Source organism: Diorhabda sublineata, chromosome 6 (assembly GCF_026230105.1).
Source record: "Diorhabda sublineata isolate icDioSubl1.1 chromosome 6, icDioSubl1.1, whole genome shotgun sequence".
In the NCBI taxonomy this organism is placed as follows: Eukaryota; Metazoa; Arthropoda; class Insecta; order Coleoptera; family Chrysomelidae; genus Diorhabda; species Diorhabda sublineata.
Genome location: NC_079479.1, coordinates 25,681,881 through 25,706,275, shown reverse-complemented (window position 1 = coordinate 25,706,275; position 24,395 = coordinate 25,681,881). Strand labels below are relative to the sequence as shown.

The 24,395-nt window shown below is 31.0% G+C and overlaps 3 protein-coding genes across 4 annotated transcripts; 2 read left to right on the top strand and 1 right to left on the bottom strand.

The window, feature by feature from the left end:
• Window positions 1-167: 167 nt before the first annotated feature.
• LOC130445320 (integrator complex subunit 1) lies at window positions 168-12,715 on the top strand. The gene is made up of 15 exons (XM_056780889.1): window positions 168-635; window positions 685-944; window positions 1,011-1,286; window positions 1,345-1,537; window positions 1,763-2,313; window positions 2,722-3,587; window positions 4,163-4,488; window positions 4,542-4,755; window positions 5,027-5,707; window positions 5,862-6,085; window positions 7,188-7,402; window positions 7,486-7,926; window positions 7,980-8,240; window positions 9,440-10,158; window positions 11,282-12,715. Exons 1-15 carry the CDS (start codon window positions 458-460, stop codon window positions 11,838-11,840), a joined length of 5,964 nt encoding a protein of 1,987 aa, XP_056636867.1. The 5' UTR covers window positions 168-457; the 3' UTR covers window positions 11,841-12,715.
• Window positions 12,716-12,985: 270 nt separating this feature from the next.
• On the bottom strand, window positions 12,986-14,421 carry LOC130445324 (aprataxin and PNK-like factor). The gene has a single exon (XM_056780895.1). It carries the CDS (start codon window positions 14,419-14,421, stop codon window positions 13,141-13,143), a length of 1,281 nt encoding a protein of 426 aa, XP_056636873.1. The 3' UTR covers window positions 12,986-13,140.
• A 217-nt stretch (window positions 14,422-14,638) lies between these two features.
• LOC130445321 (neuroendocrine convertase 1-like) lies at window positions 14,639-24,351 on the top strand. Of its 2 annotated transcripts, none has more exons than XM_056780892.1 (12): window positions 14,639-14,734; window positions 19,167-19,271; window positions 19,377-19,532; window positions 20,276-20,422; window positions 20,483-20,648; window positions 21,143-21,315; window positions 21,384-21,596; window positions 22,127-22,227; window positions 23,106-23,318; window positions 23,375-23,541; window positions 23,591-23,724; window positions 24,176-24,351. In XM_056780892.1, the coding sequence occupies exons 1-12, from the start codon at window positions 14,639-14,641 to the stop codon at window positions 24,326-24,328; spliced, it is 1,824 nt and encodes a 607-aa protein (XP_056636870.1). In that variant the 3' UTR covers window positions 24,329-24,351. The 2 variants fall into 2 exon arrangements, with proteins under 2 accessions (XP_056636870.1, XP_056636868.1); XM_056780890.1 differs by lacking the exon at window positions 14,639-14,734 and adding an exon at window positions 15,918-16,142.
• The last annotated feature ends 44 nt before the right edge of the window (window positions 24,352-24,395 follow it).

Sequence of the window (24,395 nt, the reverse complement as noted above, 5' to 3'; positions counted from 1 at the left end):
CGAAGTGAGCGATGAAAAAATTAGCGAAATTTTATTTTTTGATGCGATAAGGGATACTCTAGAAGGAATGAATAATCACTATTTTACTATTACAAATAGAGTGCTTCAAAATCCATTCCTCTTAGGTCTATGATTGTAAAGTTTGGAACTAAGTGGAACATGGTTGTGAGTGCGTATTGAACGAAGTGTCAAGTCATTTAGATTATTGAGAAATATGAATTCATTTATAATACCAAATAAATTACTTATCTAATTTTTCGTCTTTATTTAGCCAAATGAGAAATTTTGATTAATAATCGTTAAATGAAAGAGTATTTTATCTTAATTATTTTTTTTTTAAATATTATTGAACATGTTTAAATAGGTTATATACACCCACAGAACTGGACAACAGAAACTTCGTCAATAGTGTGGTTATGTTTTCATAACACAAAGTGTATGTATAAAAGATAAAAGTATGGATAGAATCAAAGGTGGATCGGGTACAAGGGGTCCGAAATCAAAAATAACCCAACAATTACCAGATTCTTTTATCGCTCTCGGAGCTAAACAATCTGCTCCTAGGGATGATCCAAAAAGAAGCGTTCCTTTACCAAAAACTAGTAGCTCTCATATTGCGGGAACTTCAGGAAAAGGTTAATACTTCTCTCATTAAATTTTAATCGTTAAAATATTTTATTTTAGCCCCTGTCGATAAACTTAAAAGAGATGCATCTTCTACAAGTCTATCTCAAAGTAATCCGTCGAAAAAAATTAAAGTCAACATACCCGGATCCCGAGGGGGTCTTAATGCCGCTTCAAGCTCTGGTTTACTACCAATTGATCGAATGACAGGCAGTCAGATGGGTGCTGAACCATGGGAGTCGCAAATAATTGAAGGTGATTCTGGAGAAGTATTTGAAACTGTCATTAATCAGATAACATGCGGCAACGTAGAAAAAGCAGTATGTTTTTTCTTAATATCGATTAAAAATAGTTTCTATTGAGGAATATTTTTGTTATAATTTCAGGTTGGTTATATCCTCGGTGTTATAAAAAATCTTAAAACTCAGAGATCAAAACCTTGTAAAGTAGTGTATTCAACTTTATTTTTAATAAGTTGTTGTAAACCGTCGATTTTTACCAACGAATTGGTTTTTACTGCAATGTTGAGTATACTAAGAAGAGATGTTAATGCTGGTTTGAAAGCCACTAATAGGTGTAACCCACAAGTGCACCAGTTATTTTTAAATTTATTAGCACATGCGTATTCAGACATTAGTAATTGGCCAGAAGTTTTTGTAAAAGTGAGTTAACTAATACAATTTGTTTAAAAAAGGAAAATCTTTTGTTAATTTCTTTCAGTTATATGTGGAAGATGCAGTTGGAGATAGAGTTTTCGTTGATGCACCATTTTGTAAACCTTTTGTAGATAATATAATTACGGCTTTCAATACAAAAATGCCTTCTTCTTCCTTATTAAAATCAGAAACTTGGACATCAGCGACAAGGGATACATCTAGTCCTTTAACTATTAATAGTATCGACGAAGATGAAGGTAAAATTGAATATTTCTCATTTAAACATTAAAATATTGTCTTTTATAATAAACTTTTATAGTCTAACAAGCTAAACATGAAATTAATCAGCTAAGTAAAATAATCATTTGAATGTGTTTATATACCAATATTGTAGCTGATTAATTTTTATTTTAGTTTGCTGTATTATTATATGTTTTACAATATTTGAATTGCTGTTGATCTGAATGTATTGTTAATCATAGTCTTTAGTGAACAGAAGATAACGGTAGACTCTTGGCCAATAAAAGTATATCCGAGGTTTACTCAATCTCAGGAAAAAGTCGAACAAATAGTCCTCGAGGCAATAAAAGAACAACTAGCAAGGAGACAACAGCCTGAAGCAATTACTAAAAATTTCGTTAGGTTCTTGAGTACTGCGTGCGGTTTAGTGGAGATTCGAATTATAGCTGTTTCTCGTATTGAAACGTGGTTACACAACCACAAATTAATGAAACCCGCTCAAGAGTTGCTAGCTTACTTGTGTTATAATTGCTCAGCTAATTCTCAAAGAGATTTGGAGGTTATTGCACAATTGAGTAAATTGAGATTGAAGAATAAACCAATTGTTAATTACTTTAACAATTGTTTGAGAGAGATGGTGTTTTCTTTTCCGGAAAACTTATATCCACTGCTGAAGTATACCATTTATAACGAACTGAGCAATGCTAGGAATACAAATAATTTGATAGTAGTTGGAGCTTTGTTTCAAGTAGCCCCAGATCAAAGTGCAGATGCTTTTGCTGATATATGTTTGGTAAGTAATTACTTATTATTAATATTAACGAAAAAATTTGCTGCAGTTAATTCAACTCTAGTTTTAAAATAAAATAAAAGATAACAGAGGTACCAGGTCCTACCACTAGTGCTAAAGAGTTGGAGAAGTTCTAATTATTTTCAGCAAAATTGATAATTTTCATGGGAAATAGTGGAAAAACTAACCACTTTATTCTGAATGTTGTATACACAGTGGTTTCCTAAAATTTTATACAATAATTACTGTAATTAATTCAACCTTAGTTTAAAAATGAAATAAAATATAATAGAGGTACCAGATTTTCCCCAAGTGCTATAGATTTGGAGAACTTCTATTTATTTTCAGCAAAATTGATATCCACTTCATAACTTCATATTATAGTGCAATAATTTTGTAATTCATTTTTAGGAACTCCTCTTGAATAAGGATGACTACCTTCGATCCCTGAGGGCTCTTTTGAAAGAAATAAACCGAGTATTAAGACACGAATTGAATCTTCTCACCATAGTACATGCTTTACTTCGAGAACGAAAAGATTTTGCCACCAGCGTTCGCGACCACGAATTCAGAGAAAGAATTTTCCTGTCTCTAGCAGATTTATCTTGTATGTGTATGCTACTATGCGTCAATCCTCAAGTTAGAGATGCCACGACGCAAAGTAAACGAGACGTCGAAGTTTTAAAGACTTTTCAATTACAAGTAGCGAATATACAAAGGGAATGTATTACTTGGTTACACGATTCAGCTTTGAGGATATACAGGCCGAACGTGACCGATTTTGCTCACGTGTTACACAAGATATTGTTCTTAGAACAAACCGAACAATATTGTAAAATAGATAACTGGCCTGGAGAAAACGAGAGGAATTTATTTTTGAGGTTAACTAGTGAAGTTCCGCTACTACAAGCGACGTTATTGAGAATCCTGTTGATAGGAATATCGAAAGAACATCCTATAAGTGCTCAAGAAGTGATTGAAATAACTGATCAACTGATAAAACGTGCTGCTAATTTACCGTTGGATTGTGCGCCTCCTCTAATTGTGGACAAAATTGAAATAATCGATTTCTTCTTTAATTTATGCAGTTATAATTATCCGGAAAATTTTACTTTACCTGTAGGGTATGTTCCACCAAAATTGGCTATTACAGCTTTGTATTGGAGAGTTTGGATGATATTGTTGATTCTCGCCGCTCATAATCCCTTAACTTTGGGTAGTTTGGCTTGGAATAAGTATGCCACATTGAAGATGTTCATGGAAATGTGTATTACAAAGTGAGTGTAAAGAAATATTCGATTAACAATTTTTTTCTTGCTACTTAACTGGTAAATAATTTAAAATTCATTTCATATGATTGATTTGATTGTACTTTTTATTAATACAGTATGTCCTAAAAAATATTTATCTAAGATGAAAATACTCATTATTATCATGATTTTTTATTGAATTATCTAATACAGTAGGTACTAAGGAAAAAAGAAAAGTTTATTATTAAATTTTCAAATTAATGTTCATTATAAAGGGAAAATATTAAATAATGATATTGATTCAAAAGTTAGCTAGCTAAAATATTGAAAAATAACCGAAAATTCATAAAAATGAGCTGATAAACAGTTAAAATAAGAAAAATGAAGAAAAAGTAACTAATACAACAGAATAACAGTTTCGCAGTTATTTAAAATTCTACCCATCTTTACAATGAAGAAAAATATTTTAAATTCCACAACTAAACAAGGCGGTAGTTATTAACCATGAATTTCCCTAGTCGAAATAGACGTAAGCGTTATCCTTCAACACTAGCTTAACAATTATTAAACACATTCCAATATAAGATAATATTTTGTTACAGCCATTTCTCGTTTCCCCCTCCAACAATGACCTCCATAGACGAAGATTGCCAATCTAAAGAACAACAAACCATCACACTTGAAAAACAATTGATCCTCGAATTCGAATCTCATTTAGCGGCCGCTAGCACTAAAATAGAAATAAACGAACAAACTAGTTTGTTACTACCCCAATGCATGGAACTAAGACCGACCGGGGATGCTCGAAGACCTCCCCAAAACGTTTTGGATCAGCTACAAATCCTCAACAATTCTCATAAATTGGGACATCTATTGTGCAGATCTCGTCATCCGGATTTTCTTTTGGACATAATGTCTCGACAAGGAGGTAACGATGAAATTAAACCAAATATTTCAATCAACTAATTTCTTCTTTCAAAGGTACGGCAAATATGCCGTGGTTAGCCGAATTGGTCCATAGTTCTGAAAGTGTTTTGGGTCTGCTACCAGTGCAGTGTTTGTGCGAATATTTGCTATCCACCGTTCCAGCCGAAAAATTAACGAAACATGGTCAATTATTGGCTCATCTGAGGCATGTTGTTAACGAAAATGAAGCTCAAACAGCTTGCGAAGTTCTCGAGTATTTATTTAGGAGGTAAATATAATAAAAATGTGTTACACTGTCCTGATGAGATCCAAATCGATCATAACCGGTTGATAGATAACTTCTTTATATGTAATATAGTGAGAAAAATGCTGTATACTGCCCTGATGAGAACCAAATCAATTGATAGATAACCTTTATTATATAAAACATAGTGAAAAAATCCTTCATACTGTCCTGATGAGATCCAAATTAATCGAAACCGGTCGATAGATGTTACCATTGTGATTTACTATTTTTACACTTGGATTTATTATTTTAGGTTAACATCGGAACATGGTGCTAGTCGTACTCAAGCTACTAAAGGCTTGTGTTTGATTTTAGCGCCGACAGAAGACTTGGACGTTTCCGATGAAAATCATACATTGTGGTTAACTCAGTACGTTACCCAATTCGCACATTTTTCTTTAATCAAACCGATTTTAATACAATTTCTACGTCAAGCTCTCCAAATTGAAACTAACCCCGCTAGAGTTTCTAGTTACATAAATTTTTTATCCCTGCAAGATTGTAGTGAATCATTCGTTGAACTTAACGATCTGGTAACCGATTTATCTTCGGTTATAATAGAGCGACACAGCGTAGCATCCTACGTCTTACCGGGCGAAAATAACGTTACTTTGAAGAATTTATTACAGATATTCTATTTATACACTCAGAAAGCAAAAGAAAATGCCGAAGAATCTTATACCATCCATCAGACTTATGGTAACGAGTATGTCATAGTTTCTTGGGCTACGGGAGAACAGTGTCCCTTGCAACCGCTCGTCATTCACGCTACTATCGTTCTTCTAACTTACGGTCCTTTGGATGATTACGAACCGTTCGAAATATTGTTGAATAGCTGGTTTCCGGAAAATATGGAACATCCCAGAGCTTATTCACCGGATACTTCCGAAACCACCTCGTATTTACCCGACTGGATGAAACTTAGGATGATAAGGTGGGTTGACTATTACATTTTTTTTGTCATTGGGTTGGCTATAACAAACATTTTTGTTTTATATAGGTTATAGGGTTGATGCATGTCCCCAAAGGGTATTTGCTTAATAAATTTTTACTTTTCACATTTACAGAATTGATTTTTCCATTTTTAGATCGAATGTTCCACATTTAGTAGACGCTGCTATAGAGAAATTAGAACCTCCGAAACTGGTACTCTTTATCCAATCTTTCGGTATCCCAACAAATTCTATTAGTAAATTATTGCATACTCTGGATAAAGCAACAATTTTAGATCCAAAATTGGTAGTCGATTCAGTCTTGGATAAGGCTTACATGATCCAATTAGTTGAGGTGCAAAATAAAAGAGGAGCTACAGGTAAATAATACCAATTTTGAAAAAAACAAAAATATATTACGTTAATTCAAGATACACATTTTGGATATTTGGTATGTTTGAACTACTCTGATGATATAAATTACACGTATTGTTTGATGGTACATTGAACTACTTTGATAATACGAAATTAGCAGATTATTTATTGGTCCATTTGAACTATTTTGAAGTTAATACAATAAATTAGTTATTCTATTCTAGATCATTATTTTTTTAAACCAATATGAGATAAAGGATTTTACTGTTTATGATATACATTTACACATTTTGACGTGACATGTAAATTTATATGTTTTTAATTACGAATTTTACTTTTTTTCTTAGGTTGAGACTATGAGTAGATATTGTAGATGGAAATGTGACTCAATTTTTTTGAATTCTAGTGGGTTTTCACTTTTTCACTTTTTTTTATCAAATTTTCATCAACATTTAGAGTAAAAATCAATTTTATGAAAACAACAGTAATTTTCAGAATGCTTTAAAAATTTTTGTCACTTTCGACTTAAACTCAATTTATTTCTAAAAAATATTTTTTTTCTAAAAATTTGTCTTATAGATTTTTTAAAAATGCCATAAAAACCTGTGTTCTATAAAAAAATAAAGTACATATACACTTCTATTGGACCTGAAATTGTAGCCAACTGAAAATGTTTTAACCAAAACGAACTCATGGATAGAAATTTTTATTAGTTTCCAATATACATTTCGAAATGACAAATTGTACTCGTTTGGTATTAGGCATCAAAAATGAACAATTGTCGAGGATGGCTTTAATGGAAGTGCAAAGACTATTAAATTTAAATTACCTTAACTTTTCACATCTGTTAATGTCTTCAGAAACATGAAATATATTATCTAATGGTACATTTGAACTACTTTTAGAACCTGAAATATAAGATTTATTTAATGGTATTTTCGAAACATGAAATACCTGGATTATCCAATGGTACATTTGAACTACTTTGAAGATGATACAATATTGTAACACTAGGAGATTCAGGATTCTATGGTTTTCAATACACATTTCGATATATATATCCTGTACTTTTACATGTTTTTAATGACGAATCTTGTGTTGTTTTAGGTGGAGAAACATTTGTCAAGTCCATAGAGATGCAAATACCTGTCATACCAGATACCGAAATAAAAGTAGACGTTGAAAACAAGAAACCTTTGATAGTCGGTTTGAAACGTCAAGAGGTTGTCACAAATGACACAGAGGTTGTTCAAAATTTGAATAATCTGTTCAATCCGCATTATCAGTTTGATAAAAACAGGATTATATTGTCATTAATTAAGGTAATATATAAATAAAATTATTTTTTTGCAATTAAAGTGAAATAATTCTAAATGATTTTGAAAATTCGGTTTTTGTTTTTCAGAATGTAACAACAAAAGAGAGTACGGCCACTTTAATCTTCAATTTCATTAAATCAATCCCGATAAATTATACCTTGCCGGTAATTTTACAGTATAATTCATTCTCTACATTAATCCGTTTAATTTTTACTATAGGCCAGAATGTTCAAGAAAAATTAAATTTTGCATCACAATTTTTAAAACTGATTCCGAACAAAAACACCAGCGTGTCAGTAGTTTTGCAACAGTACATCAAGATCCATAGTAGAGATAACAAAATGGAAGTTGAGGAAAGTAAAACTTCAGTATTGGAGGTTTCTGGTACACATCCCGAAGAAATAGGAGAAAAATTAGGTAAAATGTTGATGGAAGAAGGAAATAAGGCCGAAAATACTGGATTGATTATTGATTGGTTATCCGCAATCGAAATGGAAATAGCCAACGCGGATAAACATAAACTACAAGTAAGTTTATTACATTTTTTGTTTTTTTTTTTACAATTTTTGTTTTTTTATAGATGGAGTTACTGTTTTCCAAACAAAAATTACAATTTCGTCCGCTGTTGTTATCTTTAGTATTACAAAGAGCCAGCTGGAAAATTCTACATAATATCATGACTTATTTACTTAGAGAAGATTTGATTGACCACATTTGTCCTGCTTCTGCTCTAGATTTCCTAACCGCTCTAACTAAGAGCCCGAAGCTATGGCAGGGTAGAGATAAAGCCGTACCTAAACATTACCATTTTGAAGATGTTCTACAACTTAGTTCCGACCAGGTAAGCCCCAGAAGAATGTTTTGATGAAATATACCTAATGCCCTAGGTTATTATAATATGGCATCGTACATTTTCTTATGTTGCTCCAAGAGATGATATTCCTAGAATATGATATTCAAAAACCTATTTAATAGTTGAAAATTTTTCCAAAAGAACATAATATGTCGATATAAAAAAATATATTGTACGAGGTCGATTCAAAAAATCAGGAAAAGTAAGCTCCAAAGCTCTGACGACTTGGTAGATATAGTTCATAATAATCAAGGTTTTGTTAAATTATTCACAATTTCAAAGAATTAGTTATTTGAAATTGTCAAAAATAAGACAGTCCTACCATTTTGTGTAATATGTGTAAAGAAATTACCCACATATCACCATGAATATGACAATGGTCGTAGGAGTCGTCAGTGGAGTTTCTAAACTTGCTAGATAGTTGAAAATTTTTCCAAAATAAGATATGTTCTTTCATCAGTGGAGTTTATAAACCTGCTAGATAGTTGAAAATTGTTCCAAAAGAACATATGTCAGTATAAAAAAATATATTGTACGAGGTCGATTCAAAAAATCAGGAACAGTAAACTCCAGAGCATTATGTCTAACGACTTGGTGGATATAGTTCATAATAATGGAGTGTTTGTTAAATTTTTTTTCAAAAATTCTGTTGCTTGAAATTGCCTAAAATAAGTTGGTCCAACCATTTTGTGCAATAAAGGTAGAAAAATAACTTCACACTAACATCAAGGTGTCAATGGTACTATTTGAAGTCATAAGTGGGGTTTATAAACCTACTTAATAGTTAAAAACCCGTTCAAAAGTACATATGGTAGAATAAAAAAGTAGAATATACGAGGTCTATTAAAAAAATAAGAAATAGTAAACTCCAGAGCATTGTAGTCGACGAATTCTTCGTTGTAGTAGACAGTAATGGAGTCTACGTTTAATTTGGAAGATATATATGGAATGAATAATGGATTATGATGAGATGTGATCTCTTTTTTATTTTCTAAATTTCGATTAGCACTCGTATAAAATTTGTTAAGCATGTTTCTATAACATTATGAAATATTTTTTTACTATTACACATTGATTATACTGACTACTTTTAGTTTTTATATTATTTTTTATTGATTATTATTATGATAAACTACATCCCCTCATTTAATTATTTTTACCAATTTTTGTTTATTGTTGAATTTCAGGTATTAGTATTGATAAAATACATAATAGAAGAATCAAAAACGACGGCCGATAATTGGAAAAGAAAAATAGAAACTAGATTACAATTAATCCTCTGCAGTATAGGAAACAATGCTGCGTTTATAACAAAATCTTTATTGACCATATCGGATGATGTATACACTCGAGAATTAATTTTAATGATCTACATGTCCGTACCGTATTCCTTACAAGACGGAATGGAATTAAACGTAGAAACGTGTTCGGATATATTTAATAAAAATTGTCCCAGTACTATAGACGAAATATCTCACTGTCTACTCAGTTCTATAGCTTCCACTCCCAGGAATAAAGATTGGATAAAAAAGAGCCAAGATTTGGAATTGTGTGCTAGAAAATTAGCAGCCACTCATCCTTTGTTAGTATTGAGACAGTTGCCCATGTTAGCGGGTAGCTTGAAGGGTCGAGCTCAATACGATTGGGGTGTATTGAAAAGCAGAGGGCATTTTTTGCTCTTCGGACAAGTTTTAGGTTTGATGGAACTGTTACAACCTTATATTTTCGATCAAACCGCAACGTTATGTGAACTACTGGATTCTTATTTTTTGCTGTTGCAATTTCATGGTAACGGCAAAGATTTGAGTATATTGATTACAAGACTCGTCAGTTTTGTACAGAATTGGATGATGAGAGATGTTAAAGGAGCCTCCAAATATTTGCAAGCTCATGGCACTTTATTACAGTGAGTAGACTTTAGCATTTAACAAAATTTGTTTCCATCCTAGGTTCCTTCTATATCTTTTATTATATTATTGGTTCAAAAATTCTATTAAAATCGCTTTTCTTGCTTGTCTACAACCAAATTCTTCTTTTATCTCTTATACTTTCGAAGGATCTGAAATATAAGACATACTTTGTGAAATATATTTTCCGAAATAAAAATTTCTGTGACCAAAAGCTCAGTAAACTATACCAAACATTTATAGTTGGTGTGGTACATTTGAACTACTTTCGAAACATTAAATACAAGGATTATTTCAAGGGAACATTTGAATTACTGTCAAAACGTAAAATACAAGGATTATTTATTTATACATTTGAACTACTTTTAAAACGATACAGTAAATATGTTTCTTTGAAACAATCCAGATAATTATTTGACATAAAACAGTAACATATGTTATCGTAACATTCTATTTGGAACTCAATAAACTATATTCAACACCCATTGCATACCCTTGAAAGTTGATCCAATTTTTTTATCTTTCTAAGAAAGAAAAACGATTTATTTATCCATTACCCTCACTATTGGGAATGAATATTATGGCAAATATTGATAGAAAAGTCTCTAGATACTACACCAGTTCAAAAAGCACTTATTTGATACCCTTCATGTTGACCATTTGGTTTAGTGCATTAAAAATGGTCAATTTCAGCCATAGCTGGCTCAAAATTCAATGGGAGTTATAGAGAATATTAAATTTTTAATTGTACCAACCTTATACACAAATTTGAAGTTTATATAATTTGTTTTTCCGACCCAACCCATGCAATTTATTGACAATACTATAGTATATAATATGGGGATCAAAAATTTTATAGAAATCAATGTTTACTACAATCTTTTTGAAATTTTTTTAAAAATAAACTTCCTTTTCCTCCTCTGTGGTGCACTGCTTCTATAACCAATATTCTAGTACACTTAATAACACTCCAGAATATTCTATATCTGGGAATGAATCCAACTTACAGAGGAATTAAGAATTATCTAATCTAACCTCCTGGCATTATTAACATTTTAGGATTTTTTTTGTTCATATTGTATTTCTTCAATGTTATACATTTAGTTGTTCTTTTTTTTGCAGTGATATTCAGTTTAGTCAACCAGGTATTCGTCCTCTACTATCCAGTGTTTCTTTACCGGTTGCTGATCAATTAGGACCCACAGAAATTCTAGTAGGCACCGTAACTCCCCCTGTACCAGTGACGCATCCTCAACACTGGAAACAACTTAAAACAGCCCTACAAAGTCAGGACAATTTTTCGGCTTTACAAGAATTAGATCACATAACCAACAAGAAACCTCAGTGGTTAGAAGAAGTGTCACAATATTTATGCACATCTATTTCTTCGCCTAACGGTCACATAAGATCTTTAGCATTACTGTTAATTATAAGATGGTTGAAACATAATCCTAAAGCAGCTAATGAGGCATTACCGGCAGTATTAGCTTGTCTCGATAGTAATAATGGAGACGTCGTGGAGAGCGTGTTGGACAGATTACCGGAATTGGTAGCAGTAATGCAGGAGTACGCTAAAATTATCTTAACTAGAGTATTTCAGTTAGGAACAAAGTCAGCTGTTAACACTATGACTGGTATTATGAAAAGTCTCAATTTACTCAATTTACAATATGGTTGTTAACACTATTTAATGTAAATTTAAGATAATAAATTTTTATTAGTATTCTCTATGAGTTGATTTTTTTTCATTACAAAATTCGCATTAACTGTATACTGGTTATTAGCGATTAAATTTTTTTAACAGTACAAGTTAAATTCTAGTATTTTATCTACAGATATTTATTAAATATCTACCGTCAAAATTTCATATATTGTTCAAAGTAGTAAATTTAATGATCTTCCTGCGTTAAAAGATGGATAATCTGCGATTGTGTTTTATAATCAATTTGCAGTTGTCACGTGTGGCCTAGACAGAGATCTTCAACTTTACGATTTTTTGGTAGCACTGACCATGGTTTCACGGAATCTTTCACTTCACGAAGCTTGTATGTGGACGTTGACCATTTGTTCTTCCATTCATTAAGCATTTTACGTTTTAGGGTTGATTTAATATCGGCACTAGTTAAAAAATTCACGCACTCCGCACTATCACTATTTACAGCTTTCTTAGCGGCCAGGTCTGCCTCTTTGTTCACTTTTATTCCAGTATGTGAGGGGATCCAACAAAATACAATTTTTTGTTGTTATCTTGTATGTGTCGCAGTTGCTGATTGATTTTGATTGCCAAGTAATGCGTGGTGTGAATTCGATAGAAAGGCATTCAGGAAGGAAGAAATTATTCGTTTAGATATGATCTAATCCTAGCATAGAAAGGTTTAGCCGTTCTTGGTTCATGTGAGAAAAGATTTGGGAATTTCTTGAAGAAGCAATTTTGGAGGCTAGGATTGGAAGAAATGCATTTTACTTTCACTGCATACATAAGACTCAAATATATTCTTCTGTTTCATAAGGATGGCTCCCCTGATTCACAGTACAGACTTTCCATTGGTGTTGTTTTGAATGCACCTATTATCAAACATAAAGATGAATGTGAAAGCTGTCGAATTTTTCCAGAAAAGATTTGTTAGCTGTTAAATATATAATTGATCCATGGTCTTAGCATTGATAGAATAAGTGTTCAGTACAGTGTTAGTAATGTCTATTGATCTGCACCCCATTCTTTGTTCATGAGGTGTTTTTGTAAAAAACTTTATTCAAAAAGAATATTTTAAAATATTAGGTAACTACATATTTAAACAGGCAAAGAAAAAGAATTACTTAACCAAATTAATGAACCACGAGTTGAATTATATTTTGATAAAGAGCAAAATTGAGCAAAAAAACATTATATACGAGGGTATTACAATAAATAAAAATAAAACTAAGAAAATTCACTATTTATATCAGTGTGATGTATTAAAATCAATTAAAAATTGTTATTTTCATTTCTTTTGATGAATAAATTTTTTTGCTTCTTTCAGTAGCCTTTTTCTTTCTTGAGATTCTTCCTCGACCTCTTGAGAATCTCGCCAATCACTATCACTGTCACCACTATCTGATAATTCAAAATCATCGCTGCTATTATTGTTTATAAATGGATCTTCAAGATCATAATCATCTTCAGGAGACTCTGTGTATTTTGTCACTTTTGTAGTAGTTTTTCGCTTTTTTCTCGCAGTTGTACCATCTTCAGAACTATCTAGGTCATTGGTATTTGGTGGAGGTTTTTGAGCAGGAGGGTTGTCATGCTTGTAATGTTGTCTGTGTAAACCGTTAGTTCTGTAACAAGCACTACCAAAGGGGCAATTAGGTATGTCATTTTCATCATAATCAGAATCCCCGGCATGACTGTACTGTTGTTTGTGATCCGTATTTTTTCTGTAACATTTTGCACCATACCAACACTTTTGTCTTTGTTTTTTCGTAGCTGTGTCGTTCTTATTTGAAGCATCATTATTATTTGGATTCTTCAATTCTTCATCGTCTTTTTCATTAACGCAGTCAGTTGTATTATCATTTTCATTTGTATGATTTTCCTCTGAGTGACAGTTTTTATGAGGTTTATTTGGTTCTGGCAATCCTTTTTCCTCACTCTTTCCTAGAAAATCTGCAAAATCTTTGCTTTCATTAGTATTTTTGTCACTATCTTCATTAGTAGTGTCAATCTCATTAGTTTGATCTTCCAACAGATTTTCATTATCTTTAACACAAAGCTTTTCTTCTAAGTGAGTCTGATTTTGTTGTTCAGTACCAAACTCTGCCCTTTTATTAGAATCAATTTCCTTTTCACATAATTTTGAGTCAACTTCACCTTCAAATTCACTGTGATTAACATCATCACAGCTAATATTTAATATTGTATCAACTTGGACCCCATTATGGTGTCGCTTAACCCCACTTCTAGCTTCTGGGTATCTAACTTTGAACCAAAAAGTATCTGCTAGTAAACCAAATTGGTCTCCATCATGGATAATAACTGTTTCATTTGTTTTAACAATTTTAAGACTATTTCCACCATAAGGCTTGTAAAATAAAGGATTTACATGCGTTGATTTTATTGTTATATCACTTTCAGTTACCGTTATTAAAGCGTGATTTCTTGAAATTCTTTTATCTTTACAATTTAGTTTTTCTCTGCCAATTGGATGTTCACCTTCAACAAATGTGGCAATTATATTTTCTTCATTTTCGTCGTCCAAAGAATATATATGTAATTGTCTCATTTTTTAATGTTTCAATAATTAACTTGTACAACACTTTTTATAATAAATTACGCATATAAAACAAATTTAACCTCAAAATTTAAAAAATATTCCGCTTGCCATACGATAATCGATTTAAAAATCGATCGTATTCAAAAAGAACGTATTAATAATTACAATAAAAATACATTTTAACTATCTTAATAGTCTTTTTCACCGAAGAAAATTTATTGTTACCATGTTTTTCGAGCACTGTCCACTGTATCAATTGATTTTTATCAATGAAATTAAACATACAAAAGTCATAAGAAAGTGGCTACTACTACGCTGTCAGGTAGGTAAGTTTTCTTACTATTTGAATATCTTGTAAATATATTACCTTTAATATGTTTTAAATGGAATAGTTTCAATTGAATTTTTAACAAAATAAAGAATTTAGATAGAAGATATTCATTCATAAAAATATCAGATTTATTCACAGCATACACTATATTCCCGCTACTCGACCGCTTAGACATAATAAAACTAAATGTAAGCAATGTTATATTTTATTTGTTTTAAATTTATCATAAACAAAAATGCAAATAAATATTTAAGAATATAACCAATTAATATCGCTCTTTTCATTATATAGAGTTTATAGTGAGGTATACAGAAGAACATAATATGTCATCCTTTAAAGGAATTGTTTACTAATGTTTAGTGTTAATGACGTCAGGGTAAAATCAATTTCATCGATATATAAAAAAAATAACAATTATTCTTATAACTTGATTTTTGACTTTACGGTCTTTATATTTCAGTATTGTTTGAACTATTCTGACAATAAAATTTTTCTTCTATACTTTCACACAAACAATGTTTGTTTATATTTATACAAGGTGAATATTTTTGATAAACTGTACATGTAAAATAACAAAGATATTCATATTGAATTGGAATTTTATCAACAGTTCTTTCAAATGAAACACGTGTAGGATGTTTTTCACGATATCAGTTGATACTAAAGGTTAAATTACAATTGCAAATTATTTTCCCGAAGAACTCGTCAAATTGAAATCGTGATTGAAGGAAAAGGATTAAGCATGTTGGCGAGAAGTGTGTAGGATTTTCGTAATTGCTATAAATTTAATTTATTTTTCTCGTAATCCAGATGAATTGGTCAGTGGCAGAAGATAAATGTTGAATAACGACTTGTTTTTCTTATTATTTACCAATGATATAATCAACATAAAAACCTCTAGCTTACAGAAGCCAAAGTAGAATTTATTATTTAGTTATATCATTCGTACCATAGAATGTGTGAAATCCCAGTTTTTTTTTTTTCGTAAAATTACTAATATTAGATTATATAATGTCATAAAATTCGAAAAAATGCAAAAAATACGAAAACTCTATATATTACTTTTCCCAGTCATCTATTGGTTCATTTATTCTTATTTCAAGTTTTTCTTTATCCCGTTGCTGCGTACTGCATGGGAAATTAGGTAGGGATAGAGATAACTTCACCAAAATTAAGGTTTCAGTTCGAAAATCGCGATAGAAAGTGGCGTTAAATCCAATTTCTACTCCGCACCGGTAATTTTTTCAAAAAATTATTATAAATGAAAGTGTACATATTGATTCTTCTAAATTTAAATTATATCGTACGTGGATATAATGAGGTGGTTGTTAGAATTATTGGCGGTCCTCTAATAGCACAATTATTAGCAGAAGAGCATGGACATTATTATAAAGGACCAGTAAGTTTATTTTACTAATAGTTAGAAGAAAAACTATGATGAAGTGATAGGTTTTTGTTCTTTAAACGTTAGATGAAGAAAATCTTAATTTTATATGTTTTCTAAAACTACCCCAGTTCGTATTATCATCAATATTGTTAGTTTCAGTCATGTTTTTAATACCATCTTCCAAAACTTTAACTGATAATTATTAGTTTTGAAATTTATATAAAGAAAATCGGTAATTTTATAATTTCGCGTTCCCCGCGTTTTTTGACTCTATAAAATCGAAAAATCATCCGATTTCGATGAATTTTTTTTTAAATCTTAGTTTTTACGGCGGATTTACGAAAAAAATTATAGGAATTAAAAAATGAACACTTTATTGGTTTCAGGGCTTTAAATGTTCATGAAAATGCACTCATTCACGTATAATTGTTTTTTCCAAATAATCAAATGAAGTTGTTATACTTTTTTTCATAATCTACACAAAAAAAACGAATAAATTGAAAAAAATGTTACAAAAATGTTGATTTATCATGTTTTTACAATTAAAAATAATAACAATTTCTCTTCAAATTGACAAAAACACAAGTATCTTGGTTCAGTCATAAACGATCAAATGAATCCAGACGAAGAAATCAAATCAGAATTGAAATGGCTCGAAAGGCATTTGTCAAGTACTCCTTAATGTTTGCAAACAGAAATCTAAACCTCATGGATTGTTACGTGTGGTCAATACTACTATACGGAGTGGAAACTTGGACCTTGAAAGCTCAAATGATCAAAAAACATTTGAGACGTGGCTCTATAGAGGCATCCTGAAGATACCCTGGACTGACAGAATCACCAACGACGAAAAACAAAGACGCATTGGTCGCAAAAGAAAGCTGTTGACAATTATTAAGATACGAAAAACATCTTACATAGGGCACATCTTACGTTGCAACAAACACCTACTGCTACAGAACATAATGCTAAGCAGAGTAGAGGGAAAGAAAGACATCGGCAGGAAGAAGAAATCCTGGCTCCGTGACATAAGAGAATGGAGAAATCTCGGAGAATTGTTTCATGTTGCGAGGTACAGAGGCGTATTTAAAAACGTTGTCGTCAATTTTCAATGAAAATACGGTATGAGAAGATTATTAAGTTGTATGAATAAAAATATTCTTAAAATCACTTATTGTAATCAAGTGTACAATATTATTTGCTAGGATATAATGCAGAATTTATGTTTAGATTAAGATATAACAATCACTGTCAAAGATTGTATGTTTTTATTTTTTTCGAAGATAGTATGAGTAATTGATTATTTTTTTTGAATATAATACATAGTTAAATTCCTTTATTTTTGTCATTTTACGACCATTCATTCGAAATTCCATCTATGTATTTTTTTTATACAAATAAATTATATTTTTTTGCCATTAAACATGAAAATATCAAATTTTGAAGCCATAAATATTATTTTAAGTTACTTAACATTCAAGAATGATCAGTTGTACATAATTTTTTTGTAAAAACCAAAGATATAATTTGACTATAAACATACATTTTATGAGCCATTATTAACGATAAAAGTTGATTTTGTAAAATATTAATAAATATTTTTATTTTTCAAAATATTCGTTTTTTTTTAGATTAACAAAAAAAACATATGATATTTGGCACAAAAGTTATGAACGATTATATCTCAAGAAGTGCATTTATGACCACATTTAAAATCATAAAACCATATGAAATATTTAAGTAAGATATTTCCTTTATTTTTTCACATAAATTCGCCGTAAAAACGAAGATTTAAAAAAAATTCATCGAAATCCGATGATTTTTCCATTTTCTAGACCGTTTACATAGTCAGAAAACCATATGAAATCTTTAAGTGAGATATTTCCCATAATTTTTCTCGTGAATCCACCGTAAGAAAATTCATCGAAATCGGATGATTTTCTAGAGCCAAAAAACGAGGGGACTGCGAAAGCATAAAATTACCAGAAAACCGTGTTGTGTAAAAACCAAACTGGTGAATATTGCGAGGATTGTCTCAAAAGTTACTTAACTCAACCTGAAGATGTCACTAGTTATTAATAAAAGCTGGGAATTACATTTGCTCACGCGTTGAGGGTTTCTCACTAATATTTCATACATTTAGGACCGTAAAATTTTGGGCAGCTGAATTGAAACATGGTGATATCATTGAAAAAGTTGAGAAAACTCTTGTATGCTGATTTTCCGATACGTTTTGATGCCGAAATTACCGCACTTGTAGTAGTTCCATCACGAAAACGCGCCTTATCAATCATTATATATTGTTGAATTAAAATTAGTCACACTGCGTTTTATTTAGTTATTATCCACTGTATTTACCTGATCTAGCTTCCTTGGTCCTTTGTTTGATGTTTCGTTATTATTATATTTATTAAAGAAGACTCTGTTAATATAATAAACATCAAATATGATAGTAAAGCGGATAGGGTTGATGTTAAGCGACCATCTGGCGTAAATGTAATAAGCAGAAGCTTTTCTAAATACTTCACATTTTAATTTGTTAGTAAATATTAACAGTCCTCTTTATTGAATATTAAATATATTGCTACTTATCTCGATAACGTCAACAAGATTAAATTGAAATAACCACCTACCTTATCTACGATAGTTTAATACTAAATGATATATGAACTTATTGAACATCGCTGGGAAAAGTGTATGGAGTTAAAAGATTACGTTGAAAATATATTTTTTTCTAAAATTTTTGTATTTTCTTTTTAGGCCAAGTACTTCTGGGACTACCCTCATATATACTTTACTACTCATGATAGTATAAAAAAAGTAGTTGAAATGTTTCGAAATACATAGGGTGTTTACAAAGTAATCAATACGAAAATTTTATAAACATTTGTTATAACTTTTATCGTTAATGAATTGAAGGGCTTTGAATTTTATTTATTGAACAAATTTTCACTTGCTGAACGTTCTAAAATGATGCTAGGACAGCAATAACAAATTGCTAATTAAATTTTAATTATTTTCTTTTGTATATGTCAGGTGATGGGTTTTGAAGACACTTATATATTGATTCCAATGGAAAACGTTTACGAAAGTTATCAAAAACGAGGACATTATACCAAAAAACTTTTCAGTGATCACAGAGTAAGTGGTTGTTTATCGCACGGTTTTTTTCTTATTCCTAGCCTATTTTTAATATTTTTATTATCATATAATATACAGAAGTTTTTATTTTCAATATGTTATAAGGTTGTATGGGTAGAAGAACAAGTTACAAAATCGAGACAAAAGAGAGATTTTCTAGCTCCCGAAGACGTACCCAAAGAAAGAGTAAAGCGATTAGAAGATGTTTTTACAAGTGATAGAATATTTAATGATGAATTATGGACACAACAATGGTATTTGGTAAGTAAATAATTATTAAAATATCATTTTATAACTAATTTGATTTTTTACTTCTCTCTAATCAAATCGATATAAATCGATTTATATCACTCGAACTATATGGATGACAGATGTCAATTTGCCGCGCAGCGCAATATAAGTTTGATATATGATTGTTTACTTGTGTTATCTCCTCTTGTCATCAATAGGTTATGCATACATGCTTTGACATCTATTCGAGTATTTTTTGATAAACATATGCGTTAAACAATGTACAGAAATGCTCACATTGTTACCTTGTTGTTCAGAGGTCTCTGGATGACTAAAATATTTTATATTTAATCTGATTCCTATCCATACTTAAATTTCTAAATTGATTTTTCAACTTTGTAATCAAATGTATTTGAATCGATTATATATCATTCGAATTATACGGATGACATATGTCAGTTTGTCGAACGACGTCATTTTATGGGGATTGTTTGTTTACTTAGGTGTTATAATTCTCGTCGTTAACATGTTTTTTGATGTTTTTTTTTATCAACTTAGTTAAACTTCCTGGATAAGTATAGAAAGGGGCAAATTGTGATCTTTTATTGTCCAGACTTCTATTCATGCTAATACAGAGTAGTATATGTAGATAGATCGGGTTTTTAAACGAGGTTTTATTTCCACGTTCTCCATTTCACTACTTTTTCCATTGTTTTGAAGAATGATTTTTAGTCGGCAACTTTTAAGAATACTCTTATTTTTCTCATTTGTAGCGAAATACAAGATCGCAACTAAGCTATCCACATCTAGATTTGAACGTATTGCCTGTATACGACATCGGCCTTACAGGTAAAGGGGTAAGAATATTAATTCTTGACGATGGTATTGAATACACTCACGACGATTTAATAGAAAATTATGTAAGATATAATATCGTTTATTAAATTTATAGAAACAAATACTTTTATACATATTTTTAGGATTCGGAAATTAGTTGGGATTGTAACGAAGACGATAACGATCCATTTCCTAGAATGGATGAATCGAAATCTAATAATCATGGTACTCGATGCGCAGGAGAAATAGCTATGAGTGCTAATAATAGAAAATGTGGGGTAGGAATAGCATTTGGAGCAAAAATTGGAGGTAAGTTTCAAAATTATCTGTTACTTATGGTATTTAAAGTTGGGAATAAAACTTGTTAATATTATTCGATATATTTAGTTCACACTAGTTGTTAAATAATAATAACAAATAAATAAAACAATAAATTTGATAGTTATATATTTAATTTTGAGCTAAAATATCTCTCTAAGCTGCTCATATTATAATTTCACATGAAAATAGAACCTATAGGGTATGCTGCTACCAATATATAATCATCATAACCATTCATACATCTTCTTCTATTATATCCTAATTTGTCAGAAATGAACCTTTTATAGCCAGTTTTGAACTACTGTAACATTGTACAATCATTTTTAATAGGATTTTATCTAGTGTCTGTACATGTTTTTACTTGTACAGAAAAGTCTAAGAGTTTTCAACTAGACTAGAAATGCCTTTTGAGGAATTTAGTGATTCGTCTTTCAGTTTTTTAAATCTTTCATAAACCCAGCTAATTGAGGCTCTTATATTAGGTATTAAAATGTTGGATGGTTCAATTAGTGATCGTATCGAAGGTACAGCTTTAGGTTATGCTCGACATTTGGTAGATATATATAGCGCTTCTTGGGGGCCAAACGATGACGGCAAAACTCTAGATGGTCCTGGTAGATTAGCGGCAGAAGCAATAGAGAGAGGAATTAACGAGGTACAATTCTTTATTTCGTAATCATTAAAATGGGCACAAAGAACAGTTAATTCCAAATTTTTCTATAGGGACGTGGTGGTAAAGGTGCAATTTACGTTTGGGCATCTGGAAATGGTGGAAAGAATAATGACAATTGTAACTGCGATGGTTATTTGGCTAGTCCCTATACTATATCAATAGGAAGCGTATCACAAAAAGGAGAGTTTCCATGGTATGGAGAAGCTTGTGCTTCTACTTTGGCAGTCACATATTCTTCTGGGGCGTATAGAGATCAAATGATTGTAAGTATTTTATGGCGAAAATTTCGATTTTCTGATAAATTTGCTCCATTTGGTTCTGCATAATCTGATTTTAAAGATGAACTTTGTGTTTTCTGATCAACAGAAGAATATAAACACACTTTTTAACCATTTTATTAAACTAGGGGTTCCTGTTTGTAAAGATGATTACATCCTATAACATATCTCTTATTTTTTCATCTTTTATCTTAAATACATTCTCATATAGGAACTAGAAGATACACTCACTTTCCCATCGAATTTTTATACTATGAGTTTACGGTTTCCAAAGATGATAACTTTTAGTCCTTCCTATACCCTTTATCATATTTTTTGCCTTATATTTGTATTCTATGTGTCTCTTCTTCAGTATATAACTCAGTTTTGTCATCTTTTGTTTTAGCTACTTTCTAAGATGAAAAATTTTTGTTACCTCTACCTGCACATTTTGCGATTTATTTTAATGCCAAGTTATAACAATATAAAATATGAAATTCTTTTACACAATTTATCATTATTTTCATGGTTTAAAGGCAACTACGGATGTTAATAATGCATGTACGACTAAACATACTGGAACTTCAGCTTCAGCACCACTAGCAGCTGGAATTATAGCTTTAGCACTGGAAGCAAAGTAAGTTTTTTCTACATAAATTTTTAAAAATACTAATCAAAAAACATCGAATCCATTCTTTATGGTATGGTTTCAGTTGATGTGATTTTCTATAGCTTGGGATACAAACTTTGGCTATTCATATATGGGATCATTTTTGTTCTCTTCAAGAGGAAATTTTGTTTTTGCAATGTCTCTTTCTAGATCTATAGTTAATTTTTAACTATAATTCTTTGAGGCTTCTTAAAATTAAGGAACTACTTCTAACTGGTGCGATCTGTCCTTGTAGATGTTTTCCGAAGATTTTTAAACCTTGTATTCAATATCAATGACAAATTTTATTTCGGAAAGCAAAAACGAAAATGATTTTAGTTGTTTTTTTAAAGTGTCAAAGGCCTCAAAAGGTGTCATAGATGACTGATTTGGATAAGTGGCCGGAGAATGTCCAGTATTCTTAGAGGTTCTCCTCCTGGTTAACTAGGTTCATTAAATTAAGGAACTACTTCAAACTGGTGTGATTTGACCTTGTAGAAGACTTCCAAAGATTTTAAAACCTTGCAGTCGATATTAAAGACAAGTTTTCTGTTAGGACGCAAAACCAAAAAGAGTCAAAAGCTTCTCGACACTATTTAACCTCAAAATTATTCTCTTTTTTGTTCTTTATTTGCTTTACCTTATTAAAATTTGGAATAGATGGTCTGAGAATGTCCATCTAAGATACCAAGAGCATTGCACAGGCGAATTAAACCCTATACAGGATTCTCATCTTCAGTATCCATTTCCAGTTTTTAAAGTCTATTGTAAAAAATAGAATAGAGTTTCAAAGGCTTAATTAATTCTTGTTGGAAAATCGACTGTGTTTAGTGACATCCAGGGTATAACTTTTTTTTAAATTTCAGTGGAAACTTAACATGGCGAGATATACAACATTTGATTGTATGGACATCAGATATAATACCTTTAATAAATAACGATGGATGGCAAAGGAACTCGGCTGGGTTTTGGTTTAACGATAGATTTGGTTTCGGAGTAATGAATGCTTTTAATTTAATCAGTAATGCGATAACATGGAAAACTGTTCCAGAAAGAACACTGTGTTACATGGAAATACCGTGAGTTTGGATGATGAAATAAAGTAGGGACGCAATAAATAAATTTTTATATCTAGGGTAAATTCAACATTATCACCTAATAGATCACTAAAAATCGTCAAATATTCCGATGGTTGTATAGGAACCGATCACCAAGTGAATTATTTAGAACATGTAGAGTTAAGAACTAATATTAATTATACATGCAGAGGGGCTTTACAGATCCAAATAATTTCACCCTCAGGTAAATATAGATATGTTAAAGGAGCCGTATATGATCATACACTTTCTAGGTACAACGGTGGACATGTTGACTCCTAGAAAATTGGATAAAAGCGAACAGGGATTGAAAAATTGGACTTTCATGTCGGTTATGACCTGGGGAGAAGCTGCCGAAGGGACATGGATCATATTTGTTAAAGATACGGTAAAATTTAATGATTCCACATTTTTATAATCCATTTATTGCAAAAGGTTATTGTTATGTGCAATATAAACACAGTAGTTGCAATAACAGCGAAATTCATTTCTTTTTGGAGCTTAATCCATCATCAATCTTTATATTATGATACCTAAAGACCCGTCGTCATTTAATGGATGTCTAGAAAGCTTTTATACACTTTTATATATCATTTATACATATCGAACCCTAATACCACCTACATACCCTTGAAAAGGTTCGATCATATTTACATCAGTAGTTTCGGTTAGAAAAAAAGTCATAACCTGAAAATATTTTTTTGTGCTGAAAATCGACAACACTTTCTGATCCCTCTAATATACAGAGGGTTGGTTTTTGTCTTGTAAAGGCTATTATTGGCGGGTTTGGCATAAAATTGTTATTATCGGCACTGTTTCTGATTATATTTTTCTTGTAGACCTCGTATAAGAGAAATTATGGCGTCGTCGGAAATATGCATCTCATATTACACGGTACCAAAACACTTCCTAATCATATGCAAAAAGGTCCCAGAGATTACAACATTAAGAACACAAATTTTGAAGACATGTTAATAAATAGTGTATATTAATTGAAAATAAATATGGAATTGTATATGTTTTTTTAAGATCCCTTTTCACTAGGATGTCGTATTGGTT

Coding starts and splice junctions, on each gene's coding strand:
- LOC130445324 (XM_056780895.1), bottom strand. CDS start 14,421: ATGAGACAATTACATATATATTCTTTGGACGACGAAAATGAAGAAAAT.
- LOC130445321 (XM_056780890.1), top strand. CDS start 16,005: ATGAAAGTGTACATATTGATTCTTCTAAATTTAAATTATATCGTACGT. Junction 20,423..20,482: donor ACGATTTAATAGAAAATTAT/GTAAGATATAAT, acceptor ACATATTTTTAG/GATTCGGAAATTAGTTGGGA. Junction 20,649..21,142: donor ATTTGGAGCAAAAATTGGAG/GTAAGTTTCAAA, acceptor CTCTTATATTAG/GTATTAAAATGTTGGATGGT.
- LOC130445320 (XM_056780889.1), top strand. CDS start 458: ATGGATAGAATCAAAGGTGGATCGGGTACAAGGGGTCCGAAATCAAAA. Junction 2,314..2,721: donor CTTTTGCTGATATATGTTTG/GTAAGTAATTAC, acceptor ATTCATTTTTAG/GAACTCCTCTTGAATAAGGA. Junction 10,159..11,281: donor GCTCATGGCACTTTATTACA/GTGAGTAGACTT, acceptor TTTTTTTTGCAG/TGATATTCAGTTTAGTCAAC.